Source organism: Neoarius graeffei, chromosome 9, assembly GCF_027579695.1.
Source record: "Neoarius graeffei isolate fNeoGra1 chromosome 9, fNeoGra1.pri, whole genome shotgun sequence".
NCBI lineage: Eukaryota > Metazoa > Chordata > Actinopteri > Siluriformes > Ariidae > Neoarius > Neoarius graeffei.
In genome coordinates, this window is record NC_083577.1 from 91,782,242 (window position 1) to 91,798,337 (window position 16,096).

The window sequence follows — 16,096 nt, forward strand, 5'->3', positions numbered from 1 at the left end:
CTTCCACAGTCCGAAGTTATCTCAGATCATCATCTCATTCAAAATATGTCTGAGTAATAATATATGCACCTCACCACGCTACTGTATTAAACGTACATTCACGTCAACTACTGCACAGAGCTTTATAAATGATCTCCCAGAGTTATCAACTTTGATTGGGTCACTGTCAGCCCCTGCAGAACTTGATCAGGCAACTGAATGCTTAGAGTCAACATTCCGCCATACTTTAGATAATGTAGCTCCTCTTTAAAGGAAAATGGTCAGAGACAAAAAAAATTAGCACCCTGGTATAATGATGACACTCGCACATTAAAACAGACCACTCGAAAATTGGAACGTAAATGGCGTCAAACAAAGTTGGTAGTGTTCAAATTAGCGTGGAAGGAGAGCTTCCTGAAGTATAGAAAAGCTCTTAGTGCTGCGAGATCAACATATCTCTCCTCCCTAATAGAAGATAACAAAAATAATCCTAGATTCCTATTTAATACTGTAGCAAAATTAACCAGGAATAAGTCCACTATAGACACATGCACACCTGCAGTATGGAGTAGCAACGACTTCATGAATTTTTTTAATGACAAAATTGAGAATATCCGACAAAAAATTCAAACTACTAATTTAAGGTCAGTAGTGTGGTGCTGTGGGATATGGCTGCCTCTCCAGTAGCTCTGTAGTTTTTAGCTCTTTAAACCTCTTTTTTCCCCACCTTTTTACTTTTCTGCTCTTCTTACGAAGATATAGTGTGTTTTTCTTCATATCAAATGGCAAGGCAAGTTTATTTCTATAGCGCATTTCATACAAAGTGGCAGTTCAATGTGCTTTACAGAGGTAAAAGCAAAACAGTAAACAATAGAAAATAAAATTACATAAAATAAAGGGGAAAGAAGAAAGAAAAAGAAAAATATGAGAATTAAACAAGAGTAGAAATAAAGTAATAAAATGAAGTAAAAGTTCAGTAAAAAACAGCAGAATAAAATGGAATAAAAGTTAAGTAATGTTTAAAACATGCAAAGATTGTAAAAGTTAAGTAAAGTTTAAAACGTAAAGATGACGATATTTATCAGTTAGCAGAAAGCATCTGAGAACAGCTTGGTCTTTAGTCTAGATTTGAAGCTGCCAACAGCAGGAGCATTTTTGATGTCCTCTGGGAGTTGGTTCCATAGCTGCACTGCATAGTAGCTAAAAGCTGCTTCACCACACTTTGTTTTAACAACAGGTTTTACCAGTAAATTTTGCTGCTGCGATCTGGTAGATCTGATTGGGTTAGGCCGCTCCAACATATCAGAGAGGTAATTGGGCCCTCTACTATTTAGAGATTTGTACACCAGCAGCAATGGATATTTTTAACTTTAACATGCAACCAGGAGACAGTTTTCTCGCTTATTCGAGAGAGGAGCTGCTGGCCCTGAAAACAATGGGACGAGCCGGGATACGACACCCCATCCCGGCAGAGCTGAGGAGGAGACCCAGGGGCTGCAAAGCTGGGGCTAAGCTAAAGTCTAGGCTAACGGACAACTGGCTGTGCTGCAAACCATCCATTCCCTCCATTAGTATGGGGAATGTGAACTCGCTGCCGAACAAGGTCAACGAGCTATCTGCACTGAACAACCAGCAGATTTACTGGGAGAGCAGCTTGTTTATCTTTACAGAGACATGGCTAACACACCTCGTACCGGATGCTAACGTGGACCTGCGGGGATTCACTGCTGTGAGAGCCAACAGACACTAAAGCATGTGGGAAAGGCAAAGGTGGGGGACTTATCATCTACGTGAACAACCACTGGTGTAACCCAGGACATATCTCCATACAGATAGTCTTATGTTGCCCGGACTTGGAGCTGCTAGCCGTTAGCCTGCGGCCATATTATCTGCCGAGGGAGTTCAGTCACGTGATCACCATCTGTGTTTACATCCCTCCGAGGGCAGATGCAGCTGCTGCATATGAGAGGATTCACGCTGTCACAGCAAGGCTGCAGACACAGCACTCTGAGGCATTTATGATCATTTCTGGGGACTTTAACCACGCTAATTTGGACTCTGGCTGCTTTATACCAGGTTGTGGACTGTCCAACAAGGAACAACACGACGATTGACTTGCTGTATGCTAATGTGAGGGATGCATACAGAGTCACACCCCTCCCCCCACGAGGGAAGTCTGACCACAACCTGGTTCGTCTACAGCCAAAGTACACCCCCCGGTCCAAAGGCAGCCTGCAACAACTAGCTCCATCAGAAGGTGGTCCCCTGAAATGGAAGATGCCCTCAGAGACTGTTATGACATCACGGACTGGGATGTGTTGCTTAGCCCACACTGTGAGGACATAGAGGGGCTGACACACTGTCTGACAGATTACCTCAACTTCTGTGCAGACGTGGTCTCCCCCACTAAGACTGTACAGTGTTACCCTAATAACAAGCCATGGGTAACACAGGAAGTCAAAGCTGTCCTCAACAGGAAGAAGGCTGCCTTCAGGAGCAGGGATAGGGAGGCGATGAAAACAGCATAGCAGGAGGTGAAACACTGCATGAGGGAAGCAAAGGACAGCTACAGGAGAAAGGTGGAGCAGAAGCTGAAGGAGAACAGCATGAGGGAGGTCTGGGAAGGTGTGAAAACTATCACAGGCCACAACACAAAGACCAGAGTCATGGGGGGACAGTGGAGAGGGCAAGCGAGCTAAATAACTTCTTCAACCGATTCAACCAGCCCACGTCCCCCCTCCCCTCCCCCTCACTGCAGCCATTTATCCTTCTTCCCTCAACACACCTCCCTTCAGTCATCCCCCTCCTCCCCCACCTCAACACAGACTCCTCCATGCATTACTGCAGACCAGGTCAGAGGTCAACTGAGGAAGCTTCACCCCAGGAAAGCAGCAGGCCCAGACAAGGTGTGTCCCAGACTACTGAAGACCTGCGCTGCTGAACTGGGTGAACCACTCCAACACATCTTCAACCTCAGCATGAAGCTGGGTAGAGTGCCCACCCTCTGGAAGACATCATGCATCGTTCCAGTTCCCAAGAAGAACCGGCCCAGCGAGCTGAACCACTTCTGACTGGTGGCACTCACTTCACATCTGATGAAGACATTGGAGCGGCTCTTCCTCAGCCTCCTCAGACCCCAGGTGCAACACGCCCAGGACTGTCTGCAGTTTGCGTACCGGGCAGGTGTTTAGTGTGAAAGACGCCATCCTCTACCTGCTACACCGAGCCCACTCACATCTGGATAAGGGAAATGATACAGTGAGGATCCTCTTCTTGGACTTCTCGAGTGCCTTCAACACCATCCAGCCCCTTATGCTTCAGGACAAACTGAATAGGATGCGAGTGGACCCCTGCCTGGGCACCTGGATCTCCAGCTACCTCACCAACAGGCTGCAGTACGTCAGGCTGAAGGACATCATGTCTGACACTGTGATTAGCAGCACTGGAGCACCCCAGGGCATGGTGCTGGCCCCTCTTCTCTTCACCCTGTACACTACGGACTTCTGCTACAACTCGGAGTTGTGTCACATTCAGAAGTTCGCCAATGACACAGCCATTGTGGGGTGTATCAGGGACAACAGAGAGGAGGAGTATAGGAGCCTGGTGAGGGACTTTGCCATCTGGTGCAACAGGAACCATCTGCAGCTCAACACCGTGAAGACCAAGGAGCTGGTCATTGACTTCGGGAGGTCCAGACCAAGGTCACGACCAGTTCTGATTGAGGGAGTCGAGGTGGAGGATGTGCTACAAGTACTTTGGGCTGTGGCTGGACAGCAAGCTGGACTGGACTTGCAACACCAACCACTTGTACAGGAAGGGACAGAGCAGGCTATACTTCCTGAGGAGGCTGGGGTCCTTTAACATCTGCAGGAAACTCCTGTGGATGTTCTATCAGTCCGTGGTTGCCAGTGTCCTGTTTTACACCATGGCATGCTGGGGGGGGCAGCACATCCAAGAAGGACACATCCAGGCTGGACAAACTGATCAGGTGGGCCGGCTCTGTGGTCAGCATGAAGCTGGACTCTCTGGTGATGGTGGCAGAGAATAGGACTATGGACAAACTACTGAACATCAAGGACGATGCCAGTCACCCTCTGCACACCGTCATCAGCAACCAGAGGAGCCTGTTCAGTGACAGAATGCTCCTTCCCAAGTGTAGGACTAATAGACTTAAAAACTCCTTTGTCCCTCATGCCATCGGACTGTACAACTCCTCTCTGGGGGGGAGGAAGGGTAACAGGAGGAAAGAGGATGGGAAGGAGCAGTAGCCTAGCCTGACAAAAAGCAATACTGGACAATGTGCAATATAAATGTGCAAGATAATGTGCAATACCTCTCCTGCTGGACATTTTTTTCCTTTTTCTTTCTTATTTTCCCATATCTTATTCTTTTTTATATTTGTATATGTAAATACTTAATTTAATTTAATGTATCTAGAAGTTTTCTCTATTTTCTATTCTCTGTTTATCCTGTAATGATGATGCTGGAATTTTAATTTCCCTGAAGGAACCCTCCCAAAGTGATCAATAAAGTTCTATCTAATCTATCTAATCTAATGTAAGTGACCCTGTAGTTAACAATATAACTGTATCAGATCAGCAATTAGAATGTTTTACTCCCATAAAAGAAACTGAATTACTTTCATTAATCTCCACATCAAAAGCCTCAACTTGTGTACTAGATCCCTTACCTACACGTCTATTCAAACAGATAATACCACTTCTAAATTGAACCACTTCTAAAATAATAAATTCTTCTCTTACGATCGGCTATGTACCCAAATCCTTTAAACTAGCAGTTATCAAACCCCTGATTAAAAAACCTGACCGTGATCCCTGTCAGCTGTCCAATTATCGGCCAATATCAAATCTCCCCTTTATCTCCAAGATCCTTGAAAAAGCTGTGGCACAGCAGTTATGCTCATATTTACATAGGAATAACATCCATGAAATGTATCAGTCAGGATTTAGACCTCATCATAGCACAGAGACAGCACTGGTTAAAGTAGTAAACGACCTACTGTTGGTGTCTGATCAGGGCTGTGTCTCGCTGCTTGTGTTGCTTGACCTTAGTGCAGCATTTGATACCATTGATCATTCCATTCTTCTGGATAGACTAGAAAATGTTGTGGGAGTTAAGGGAATGGCCCTCTCCTGGCTCAGCTCTTATTTAACTGATCGCTATCAGTATGTTGATGTAAATGGTGATATTTCTAGACGTACTGAGGTAAATTTTGGTGTTCCACAAGGTTCTGTCTTGGGTCCACTGCTTTTTTCTTTATATATGTTCCCTCTGGGTGATATTATTCATAAGCAATGTATTAGTTTCCACTGTTATGCTGATGACACACAGTTGTATGTTTCTGCAAAATCTGATGAGAGACACCAGCTTAATAGAATTGAGGAATGTGTTAAGGACATTAGACACTGGATGCTTATTAATTTCCTTCTGCTTAACTCTGATGAGACTGAAGTACTTGTACTCGGACCACATGCAGCTAGAAGTAAGTTTTCTGATTACACAGTAACTCTGGATGGCCTTTCTGTTTCTTCACGTGCAGCAGTAAAAGACCTCGGAGTGATTATTGACCCCAGTCTTTCATTCGAAACTCACATTGATAACATCACCCGGATAGCTTTCTTTCATCTCAGAAATATTGCTAAGATAAGAAATTTAATGTCACTACATGACGCAGAAAAACTAGTTCATACTTTTATTCCCTCCAGGTTGGATTACTGTAATGCCTTACTGTCTGGATGTTCCAATAAGTGCATAAACAAGCTCCAGTTAGTTCAAAATGCAGCAGCAAGAGTCCTTACTAGAACTAGAAAATATGACCACATCACCCCTGTCTTATCCACACTGCATTGGCTCCTAATCAAATTTCGTATTGATTATAAAATACTACTATTGACCTTTAAAGCACTGAATGGTCTCGCTCCACAGTACCTGAGTGAACTTCTGCTCCTCTATGACCCACCATGCCTACTTAGATGCAAAAGGTGCAGGCTATCTGCTGGTACCTCGTATCGTGAAGGCTACAGTGGTGCTTGAAAGTTTGTGAACCCTTTAGAATTTTCTATATTTCTGCATAAATATGACCTAAAACATCATCAGATTTTCACATAAGTCCTAAAAGTAGATAAAGAGAACCCAGTTAAACAAATGAGACAAAAATATTATACTTGGTCATTTATTTATTGAGGAAAATGATCCAATATTACATATCTGTGAGTGGCAAAAGTATGTGAACCTTTGCTTTCAGTATCTGGTGTGACCCCTTGTGCAGCAATAACTGCCACTAAACGTTTGCGGTAACTGTTGATCAGTCCTGCACACCGGCTTGGAGGAATTTTAGCCCGTTCCTCCATACAGAACAGCTTCAACTCTGGGATGTTGGTGGGTTTCCTCACATGAACTGCTCGCTTCAGGTCCTTCCACAGCATTTTGACTGGATTTAGGTCAGGACTTTGATTTGGCCATTCCAAAACATTAACTTTATTCTTCTTTAACCATTCTTTGGTAGAACGACTTGTGTGCTTAGGGTCGTTGTCTTGCTGCATGACCCACCTTCTCTTGAGATTCAGTTCATGGACAGATGTCCTGACATTTTCCTTTAGAATTTGCTGGTTTAATTCAGAATTCATTGTTCCATCAATGATGGCAAGCCGTCCTGGCCCACATGCAGCAAAACAGGCCCAAACCATGATACTACCACCACCATGTTTCACAGATGGGATAGGGTTTTTATGCTGGAATGCAGTGTTTTCCTTTCTCCCAACATAACGCTTCTCATTTAAACCAAAAATTCTATTTTGGTCTCATCCATCCACAAAACATTTTTTTCCAATAGCCTTCTGGCTTGTGCACATGATCTTTAGCAAACTGCAGATGAGCAGCAATGTTTTTTTGGAGAGCAATGGCTTTCTCCTTGCAACCCTGCCATGCACACCATTGTTGTTCAGTGTTCTCCTGATGGTGGACTCATGAACATTAATATTATCCAATGTGAGAGAGGCCTTCAGTTGCTTAGAAGTTACCCTGGGGTCCTTTGTGACCTCGCTGACTATTACACGCCTTGCTCTTGGAGTGATCTTTCTTGGTTGACCACTCCTGGGGAGGGTAACAATGGTCTTGAATTTCCTCCATTTGTACACAGTCTGTCTGACTGTGGATTGGTGGAGTCCAAACTCTTCAGAGATGGTTTTGTAACCTTTTCCAGCCTGATGAGCATCAACAATGCTTTTTCTGAGGTCCTCAGACATCTTTGTTCGTGCCATGATACACTTCCACAAACATGTGTTGAGAAGATCAGACTTTGATAGATCCCTGTTCTTTAAATAAAACAGGGTGCCCACTCACACCTGATTGTCATCCCATTGATTGAAAACACCTGACTCTAATTTCACCTTCAAATTAACTGCTAATCCTAGTGGTTCACATACTTTTGCCACTCACAGATATGTAATATTGGATCATTTTCCTCAATAAATAGATGACCAAGTATAATATTTTTGTCTCATTTGTTTAACTGGGTTCTCTTTATCTACTTTTAGGACTTGTGTGAAAATCTGATGATGTTTTAGGTCATATTTATGCAGAAATATAGAAAATTCTAAAGGGTTCACAAACTTTCAAACACCACTGTACATCAGGGGGCAGAGCCTTTTCTTACAAAGCCCCACAGTTATGGAACAGCCTTCCAAGTAATGTTTGGGAATCAGACACAGTCTCAGCGTTTAAGTCTCAGCTGAAAACATATCTGTTTAGTCAAGCCTTGTGTTAATGGTGTTTATGAGGTAAAGGTGTAGATCTGGAGGATCCTCAGACAGAGTGTTTTGGTAAACTGGGATGTATGGATGCTGTCAGTCCCCACTCACTTGCTCGCTCGAGTTTGTTGACGGTGTAGTGGCTGCTGCTTTATGTCCCGGGGCTCCCTCATACCTGTGTTACCTTCTGGCTCTCCCCTTTTAGTTATGCTGTCATAGTTAGTTGCCGGAGTCCCTGCTTGTACTCAGTGCAATATGTATACTGTTTCTACTTATTCAGGTGACATTGGGCATACCTAACAACCTGTGTTTCCTCTTCCCCCCCATCTGTCCCTCTGAGTTACATGTCGGTCCTGGGATCGAGATGCTGACCTCTTCTGCTCCTCGGACCTGCCTGATCCATCCTGGTGCCCTGTGTCTGGTTGGAGTCTCATCGCATCACTCCTGTGGAGGACGGCCCCATGTGGACAGTTGAAAGTCACACTTGGAGGATGCTCTGGACACTTACAGTAATGCTTTTGTGGCTGAGGACTACAGTTGACTTGCTAACTTTAGGACTGCAGTTGTCATGAACAGTTTTGCACTCAAGTTTCCATCAATGAAGAGTTTATAACATCAACGAAACCGACTTCATGTTAAAACTGTTAATGTTATAGTCATGCTATCTGTTGTTGCCCAAATGAGGATCGGTTCCCTTTTGAGTCTGGTTCCTCTCAAGGTTTCTTCCTCATGTCTTCTGAGGGAGTTTTTCCTTGCCACTGTCTCCACAGGCTTCATCATTGGGGATAGATTAGGGATAAAATTAGCTCATGTTTTAAGTCGTTCAAATTCTGTAAAGCTGCTTTGCGACAATGTTTATTGTTAAAAGCGCTATACAGATAAACTTGACTTGACGTGTGTGAAAATCTGATGATGTTTTAGGTCATATTTATGCAGAAATATAGAAAATTCTCAAGGGTTCACAAACTTTCAAGCACCACTATATACTGGTTAACTTGCAAGGTAACCATGAACAGTATATGATAATGGATGGAATAGCAACCAAAGAATTCCACATTGTTACAGTGGGTGTACAGTTTAGGAGAATTACAAATGGTATATCTTTATGTTTAAAAAATGTAAACCTGAATGTATATAAATATATCCTGTAACCTAAAAGATTGATCCACTGATGTTCAGGTTTTTGTGCATCCAAACTCAAGGAACATTAGAGAAGCTAATGCAGTGGACTAGTAATGTTATACCACTATGGTATGATCCACTCACCTATATACAACACTGTTTAAGGAGTATGAAGCTCCATCATATGAGTTTGCCACCACCAGGAATTTATCATCACCCACAGTGAAGAACTCCCAATCCAAAGCACTGCAAACACAATGAACACAATGCTCATGTTCATGTATATGATGGGCCATTGATGAAGAACCTGATGAGCTTCATTGTTTACTCACCTGCTTGTTGCTATATCCTGGAACTTAATGAAGCTCTGTGAGGTGGTGTTAAGTTCATAGATGGTGGAGTTGATGTTGTAGATAACTGTGCTGGATTCACTGAACTTCTGAGAGTTTGCTACAGCCAGAAAGAACCTGTTATCGATTTGAAACATCTCCCAGTCAATTGCTCCAAATGTCTGAAATGAGAAATGTTCAGTCACATTCAAACACATCTGTCCATTGTGTCAGACCAGTGTCTCCTTCCTTAGGTATGTCATTATTAGGGAGGGGTTAGAAATAGATAAACACAAGGTGGATGCAGGGACCTACTAAGAAGAACCAGTAACATTAAGGGAGTGCAACTTTCATTGAGTTTGGCCCGCTATTTTCACAACATTGTCAGGATCTCATTGAATTCCTTAACATAAGTCCTCAGAAGTTCCTGAGACCCCCAAACCAGACCAGTCAGATTTTCAAGCAAGCAGATGACTTCTTCTCACTTTTTCTATAACATTGTCTCCAGCCAAGGTCAAATTCCTGTGCTGATGACCACTGAGGTTTGGAATTTATCTGCAGATTTAAACATCTGAACAAGAGACAGTCCAATGGACTATTCAATTCAATTCAATTCAATTTAATTCAATTTGATCTACATAGCATTTTTAATAATAGACATTGTCACAAAGCAGCTTTACAGAAATTCTGATATAAAATTAAAGTAAAAATGTATCCCTAATGAGCAAGTCAGAGGCAAAGATGGTGAGGAAAACCTCCCTGAGATGATATGAGGAAGAAACCTTGAGAAGAACCAGACTCAAAAGAGAACCCATCCTCATCTTGGATGATGCCAGATAGTGCGATTATAAAACATTTACTTTGTGTAAGTGTATACTATATAATCAAGAGTGTTCCACATTTAATATCACAATGACTTGTTCTCCAGCCCTTAGTTTGTTGATCCATTTAAAGTTCTCTGGAGGAGCAACCAGATAACTTCTAGATTGGTTTTATTTTGTGTTTCCACTTAATTTTATTGAGCAATTAACTCCATGTGCTAGTATTAACATGCTGTAAAATTGCTTCAGCATTTCAATTCATCGTCACCTCACCATTATCCTGACCTGTACCCTATACTCACCTCACACAGGTGAACTTGTGGAATTTTACCAGTTTTCCCAGTTGTTAATAATAGTACTATTTTTTTACATCATGTCTTTTCTATTGATGTCAGTTACTTTCTTTGTGTTTTGAGGTTCTGTTGAACTTTCTCTCAAGATGGTGAACAATCTTTTTTAAATATCTGTCTACTTACTATATGTCTGCCTACCTTTACATCCATCCATTATCTGTAGCTGCTTATCCTGGGCAGGGTCACAGGCAAGCTGGAGCCTATCCCAGCTGATTATGGGCAAGAGGTGGGGTACGCCCGGGACAAGTCACCAGGACATCGCAGGGCTGACACACAGAGACAAACAACCATTCACATCTACAGTCAATTTAGAGCCACCAATTAGCCTAACCTGCATGTCTTTGGGGAAAACCCACACAGACAGAACATGCAAACTCCACACAGAAAGGCCCTTGTCAGCCACTGAGCTCAAACCCAGGACCTTCTTGCTATGAGGCAATGGTGCTAACCACTACACCACCATGCCACCCACCTTTATATCTTTTTTTCTATTTTTAGGACTCATATGTGAAGCTGTCTTGATGTAGCTGAGACAGAAACCTTGGAAAGTCCCTAAAACTAACTCACTCTCTCTCTCGCACACACACACACACACACACACACATACATACACACACAGTAACCTATATCTTATTACTAATTACACCTTTCACTAATTAAAGGGTACAGTTACAGTTCATAGCTCATCAGTCATGATTCACCAGGCAATTTCAGATGATATATTTGAAAAAAAAGTGCTTTCTATATCTATTCCATGTATCCTGGTGTACCGTTATGTACTGAAATGGCTGGAATTTTCCTCCCATCCAGATGTAGATGGTGGAGCTGATGTCCGTGGATTTGCCATTAAAGGTGTTGGCTACCACCAGGAAGTGGTACAATCCGATGGTGAAGAACTCCCAGTCATAGGCTCCAGATGTTGAGATGGTCTGATTCACCTCAAACTTCCTGGTTTGTCGGTTCCACCTGTAGATCACACTGTCAATGTTGTGGTTCATCTCGCCTGTACACAAGTGTGATGGAGTGTGAGGACAAGATCATGATCAGGACCTCTGTACCTGTCAGTCCCAGTGAAGGAGGCATGGCCTATGTAACTTTAGGTCTTAATTTGTGTTTGGTATATATTTAGCATGTATGTTTAGGGGGTTCAAAGAATATAAATCAACCTTCTCTGTGATTAGCCACAGCGAGGAAGTTGTCGTCTTGGATACGGAAAGCTTCCCAGTCGCGAGCACTGTGTGTTTCAATCTTCTGATACTCAACAAAGCACTGTTTCTTCATTCTCCATTTATAAATCACAGAGAGCTCACACTTGTTACTGTTACTTCTTCTGGAGTTTGCCACGACCAAGAACCTCTAAAACACACATGCACGCGCGCACACACAATATGCAGCTGTAATACGAACCAGTTCAAGGTTTATGAAGGAACATCTGTCATCCAGCTGTCTGTAATTTACTGCTGCTTCAGTAAGAAGGGAAACAGGTGCTGTCTACCACATAACATCAGACAAATTTCATTTTTACATGTGCAGTTTATGATAATAAGCAATTCCTGTGATGAATAAACCACACATGCCATCACAACGAGTAGGTGCGTGGTGAGATCAACTTTTAGCAGCTAGAGTAATGGGAATCATTGTTTTCCTGCATGAGTAGGTCTGAGATATTAAACATACACTATATGACTTAAAGTATGCACACCCCTTACCATCACACCCACATGTGGTTCTTCTCCAAACTATTGCAACAAAATTGAAAGGACATAATTGTCTACAATTTCTTTCTATACTGTAGCATTACTTCACTGGAACTAAGAGGCCCAAACCTGTTCCAGCACGACAATGCCCCTGTACGCAAAGGGAGCTCCATAAAGACAAGGTTTGGCAAGGTTGGTGTAAAAGAACTTGAGTGTCCTGCACAGAGCCCTGACGTCAGCCCCACTGAACACCTTTGCGATGGACTGGAATGCCAACTGTACACTAAGGCTTCTTGCCCAACTTCAGTGCCTGACCTCACTAATGCTCTTGCTGAATGACCAGCATGAATGAGCCTTCCCAAAGTAGATTGGAGGTTGTTATAGCAGCAAAAGGGAGGGGATGTGGGATGGGACCAATTTTGGAATGTGATGCTCAACAAGCACATATGAGTATGATGGCCAGGTGTCCACATGCTTTTGGCCATATAGTGTATGATGGTAGTTATGTCATCACCTCTATCTGTTACATTCTCCCGACCTACCCATGGCTCTGTCCCTATCTCCCTATGGATCTGTCCCAACCTTCTTACCTCCCTGTTGCTCTGTCCCAGCTTTCCTACCTCCTTGAGTCTCTGCCCCAACTTCTCTACCTCCCTGTAGCTCTGTCCTAACCTTTCTACCTCTCTGTAGCTCTGTCCTAACCTTTCTACCTCCCTGTAGCTCTGTCCTAACTTCCCTACCTCCCTATGGATCTGTCCTAACTTCCCTACCTCCTCATTGTTCTGTCCCAAGTTCCCTACCTCCTTGTGGCTCTGTCCCAGCTTCCCAACCTTCCTATGGCTCTGTAACAAACTCCCTACAGATCTGTCACAATCTCTGTGCTTCCGTATGGCTCTGTTCCTGCCTCCCTGTAGCTTTGTCCCAAACTCCCTACCTCCTTATGGATCTGTTCCAACCTCCCTATGAATTAATCTATACAGGAAATAGAAGGCTGTATAGAAGACTCAAACCTTTTTTCCCACAGTGAAGAATTTCCATGCTTGAGCATCGTAAGTGTTGATGTTCTGAAATCGCTCGAATCTGCCATTGGTCCACCTGTAAATGGCTGAACCATAGCTAGAGTCACGATTTGCTGTAGCGATGAACAAACCAAAAGATGGGAGCTGAAAAACCTCAATATCAAATGTCTCCGAGTTTGTGAAGAGGTCCTGATGATCTTCAACATAATCCAGCTTCTCTTTTTCTGCATAGAGCAGTTAGAATGAGGGATTAACAGCAGAGATTGAGCATTGTGTGTGTGTGTGTGTGTGTACGGTATATATACCATGCAGCATGGTGATCCACGTAGTACCATTACATAGGAACAGTGATCTCTTCTCAGTGCTGAACCACAACTGGCCCACTACAGCACTAACACACACCGGAGGAACACGCTGACTAACACGCAACTCTGCCTCTACAGAAAGAGAGAGAGAGAGAGAGAGAGAGAGAGAGAGAGGTGAATGTAGTAATAAGAATCATCTCACACACACACACACTAAATTAAAATGTGTGATTGTAATTTTAATTTAAGAATATCACTGGTACAACATTATCACTGCAATGTACAATGTATTTGTTGTAAGTTAATGTAAAGTCTTTGTATTTACTCATTTGTTTGTTTGTTTGTTTGTTTGTTTGTTTGTTTGTTTGTGAGCCTCATTCCGTGTGTGGGAGTAAATAGTTGTATTTTAGTAATTAGTAATGAAGTTGTTTAATGTCCTATTGTATAACATTTAATGTGTATTTAATTTATAAAATACTCAAATATAATGATTTAATTATTGACTCAGAATGTTTACATAGTAAGAAAAATTTATATTTGACAATGTAAACAATATTTTTAAAATAAATCATGAAATAAATACCCTATGATCTGACTCTACTAAATTAGTTACTTAGTTAACTTTAGCTTTTCTGTGTGTATTATGTGTATTGAAGAGAAGCTGGTTCTCATTCTCACCATAGGGGTAAAGTGGAAGCTGATTGGTTGGAGGTTTGACTGGCAAGTGTAAGAGAATCTGAGGAACTGATAGAACAGACAGTGTGGGATCAGACGAGGGACACAGACGAGAGGACGCATCTGATCCTGGCATGAGGACAAGCTGTCTAATCAAACCCTGAGTGAGAGTAAGACAGAAAAAGTGTGTGAGAGAGAGAGAACAAAACATACAAAATATAGTGGTGTGAGACAGGTAAGTGCTGGTGAGAGACAAGTGAGTGTGAGAGGGGGAATGAGATCAGTGGAGCCTTACAGAGAACAGGCCACTCCATCTCCTCCTGCTGCCAATGAAGAATTTGGAGCCAGCTATGTACAGCTGCTCAGGAAATGGCTTCTCCAGCTGCCTATAGTTCAACATAAAACTCAGAGTTAAAGACAGATAGACATACAGACAGACACAGAGTAAGACAGACAGATCAAGAGGATCAATGGGGAAGAAAATTGTTAACTAGTAACCCTTCACCTACAGCTCAACTGGAATGCCACAGTCCAGAGTGAGTACGGCGTAGTGGCCACTGAGTGCAAGCACCATTGTATGCCAGTGTCCGTCTGCCATGTTCACCTGCCTGAAGGTCACACGCTCCATCCTGTCATCTATCCGCTGTAGGAAGTGCACTTTATCATGGGCAAGACGAAGACCGACAAGCAGCTCATCCGAATCTCCATCCAAAAGAGTGAATATGTATTCATCTTTCTGCATGAAATAATCAAAACTAGCATTAGCACACATTAGCAGTTTGCTTCATTTGTGCCGTGGCTGTATCCAAAATTTAGCGACATCACTATGAGAACATGGGTGGGTGGAATGTAGCCATTGTGAGATGGTGACGTTAGAATGTTGCTACCAAGGGTTAGGGAGGTTGGGACAGAAGCATAGAGAGATAAACTGGTCAGGATGTTCCACAAGCAAGCAGGATAATGAGATGATTCTCTCTCTCGCTCTGTCAAGGTACACATGTTACTCCTGAGATACCAATGATCCTGACTCCTCCTGCCCTCCAAATCCTCCTCCCCATTTGACTCCTCCTGCCCACAGTGCAAAAAATTTAAAACTGAATTTGAGGAGAAAATGACTTAATACTAGTGAAATGATCTTGCTGCATGGACAGATATTTTTACTTGATAAGACATCTTAGAATAAAGTTGGTTGCAATCTAGAACTAGGTTTAATAATCTCATAATTGGTGTTTTGTATTCTTCTCATAGGAAATACTAGATCGTTTCAACTATTTTCAAGATATTTTCACTTGCTAAGATATAATTTTTTGCAGTGCATTTGACTCTTCCTGCCTTCCAACTCCTTCTGCCCTCTGGACCTGCCTGATCCATACTGATGCCCTACTTCTGCTTGGAGCCACACTCACTTGAAAATTACTTGCTGTTGCTGAAGATGGCCCCACATGGATAGTCTAGAGAACACCATGGAATTACTATGGATATGGATATCCTCTCCGCGTCACGTGTCGAACAGGTTTGCTCTCCTTAGTGATGCACCCACTGAGAAACCTGAAAGAGCTCTGGTTATAGGGGACTCTATCATACAGCATGTGAAATTAGCTCAGCCTTTAGGGGCACCAGCAGCTTTAGTCAGGTGTATACCGGAAGCCAGGGTGCCGGACATAGCAGGTAATCTTAGGGTCCTGGGCAAGCACAGGTTCTCAAAGATAGTTATCCATGCAGGAGCTAATGATATATGCCTTCGTCAGTCTGAGGTTGCTAAGACTAACTTTGTAGAGGTGTTTAAATTAGCGAAGGCGATGTCCGATGCTGTAGTATACTCTGACCCCATCCCAATGCGGTGTGGCAATGTAGCTTACAGCAGGTTATGGTCGCTGAACTGTTGGTTGTCCAGGTGGTGCTCTGAAAACAGTGTGGGCTTTATAGATAATTGGGCTAATTTTGAGGGCACTGCTGGCCTGTTGGGGCAGGACGGTATCCGTCCCACTCAAGAAGGTACTGCTCTCATTTCCTGCAGCATAGGTCAT

General features: G+C 42.9%; 1 protein-coding gene across 1 annotated transcript in view; it reads right to left on the reverse strand.

The window, feature by feature from the left end:
- The window catches only part of tspearb (thrombospondin-type laminin G domain and EAR repeats b), a 40,235-nt gene that overhangs the window by 8,580 nt on the left and 15,559 nt on the right, over positions 1-16,096 (reverse strand). Inside the window, exons 3-11 of the mRNA XM_060928903.1 lie at positions 14,579-14,805; positions 14,365-14,455; positions 14,073-14,229; positions 13,395-13,526; positions 13,081-13,313; positions 11,540-11,729; positions 11,144-11,376; positions 9,203-9,381; positions 9,015-9,116 (exon numbers count right to left, since the gene is read on the reverse strand). Coding sequence (XP_060784886.1) covers positions 9,015-9,116; positions 9,203-9,381; positions 11,144-11,376; positions 11,540-11,729; positions 13,081-13,313; positions 13,395-13,526; positions 14,073-14,229; positions 14,365-14,455; positions 14,579-14,805 — 1,544 coding nt within the window. The remainder of the gene's footprint in view (positions 1-9,014; positions 9,117-9,202; positions 9,382-11,143; positions 11,377-11,539; positions 11,730-13,080; positions 13,314-13,394; positions 13,527-14,072; positions 14,230-14,364; positions 14,456-14,578; positions 14,806-16,096) is intronic.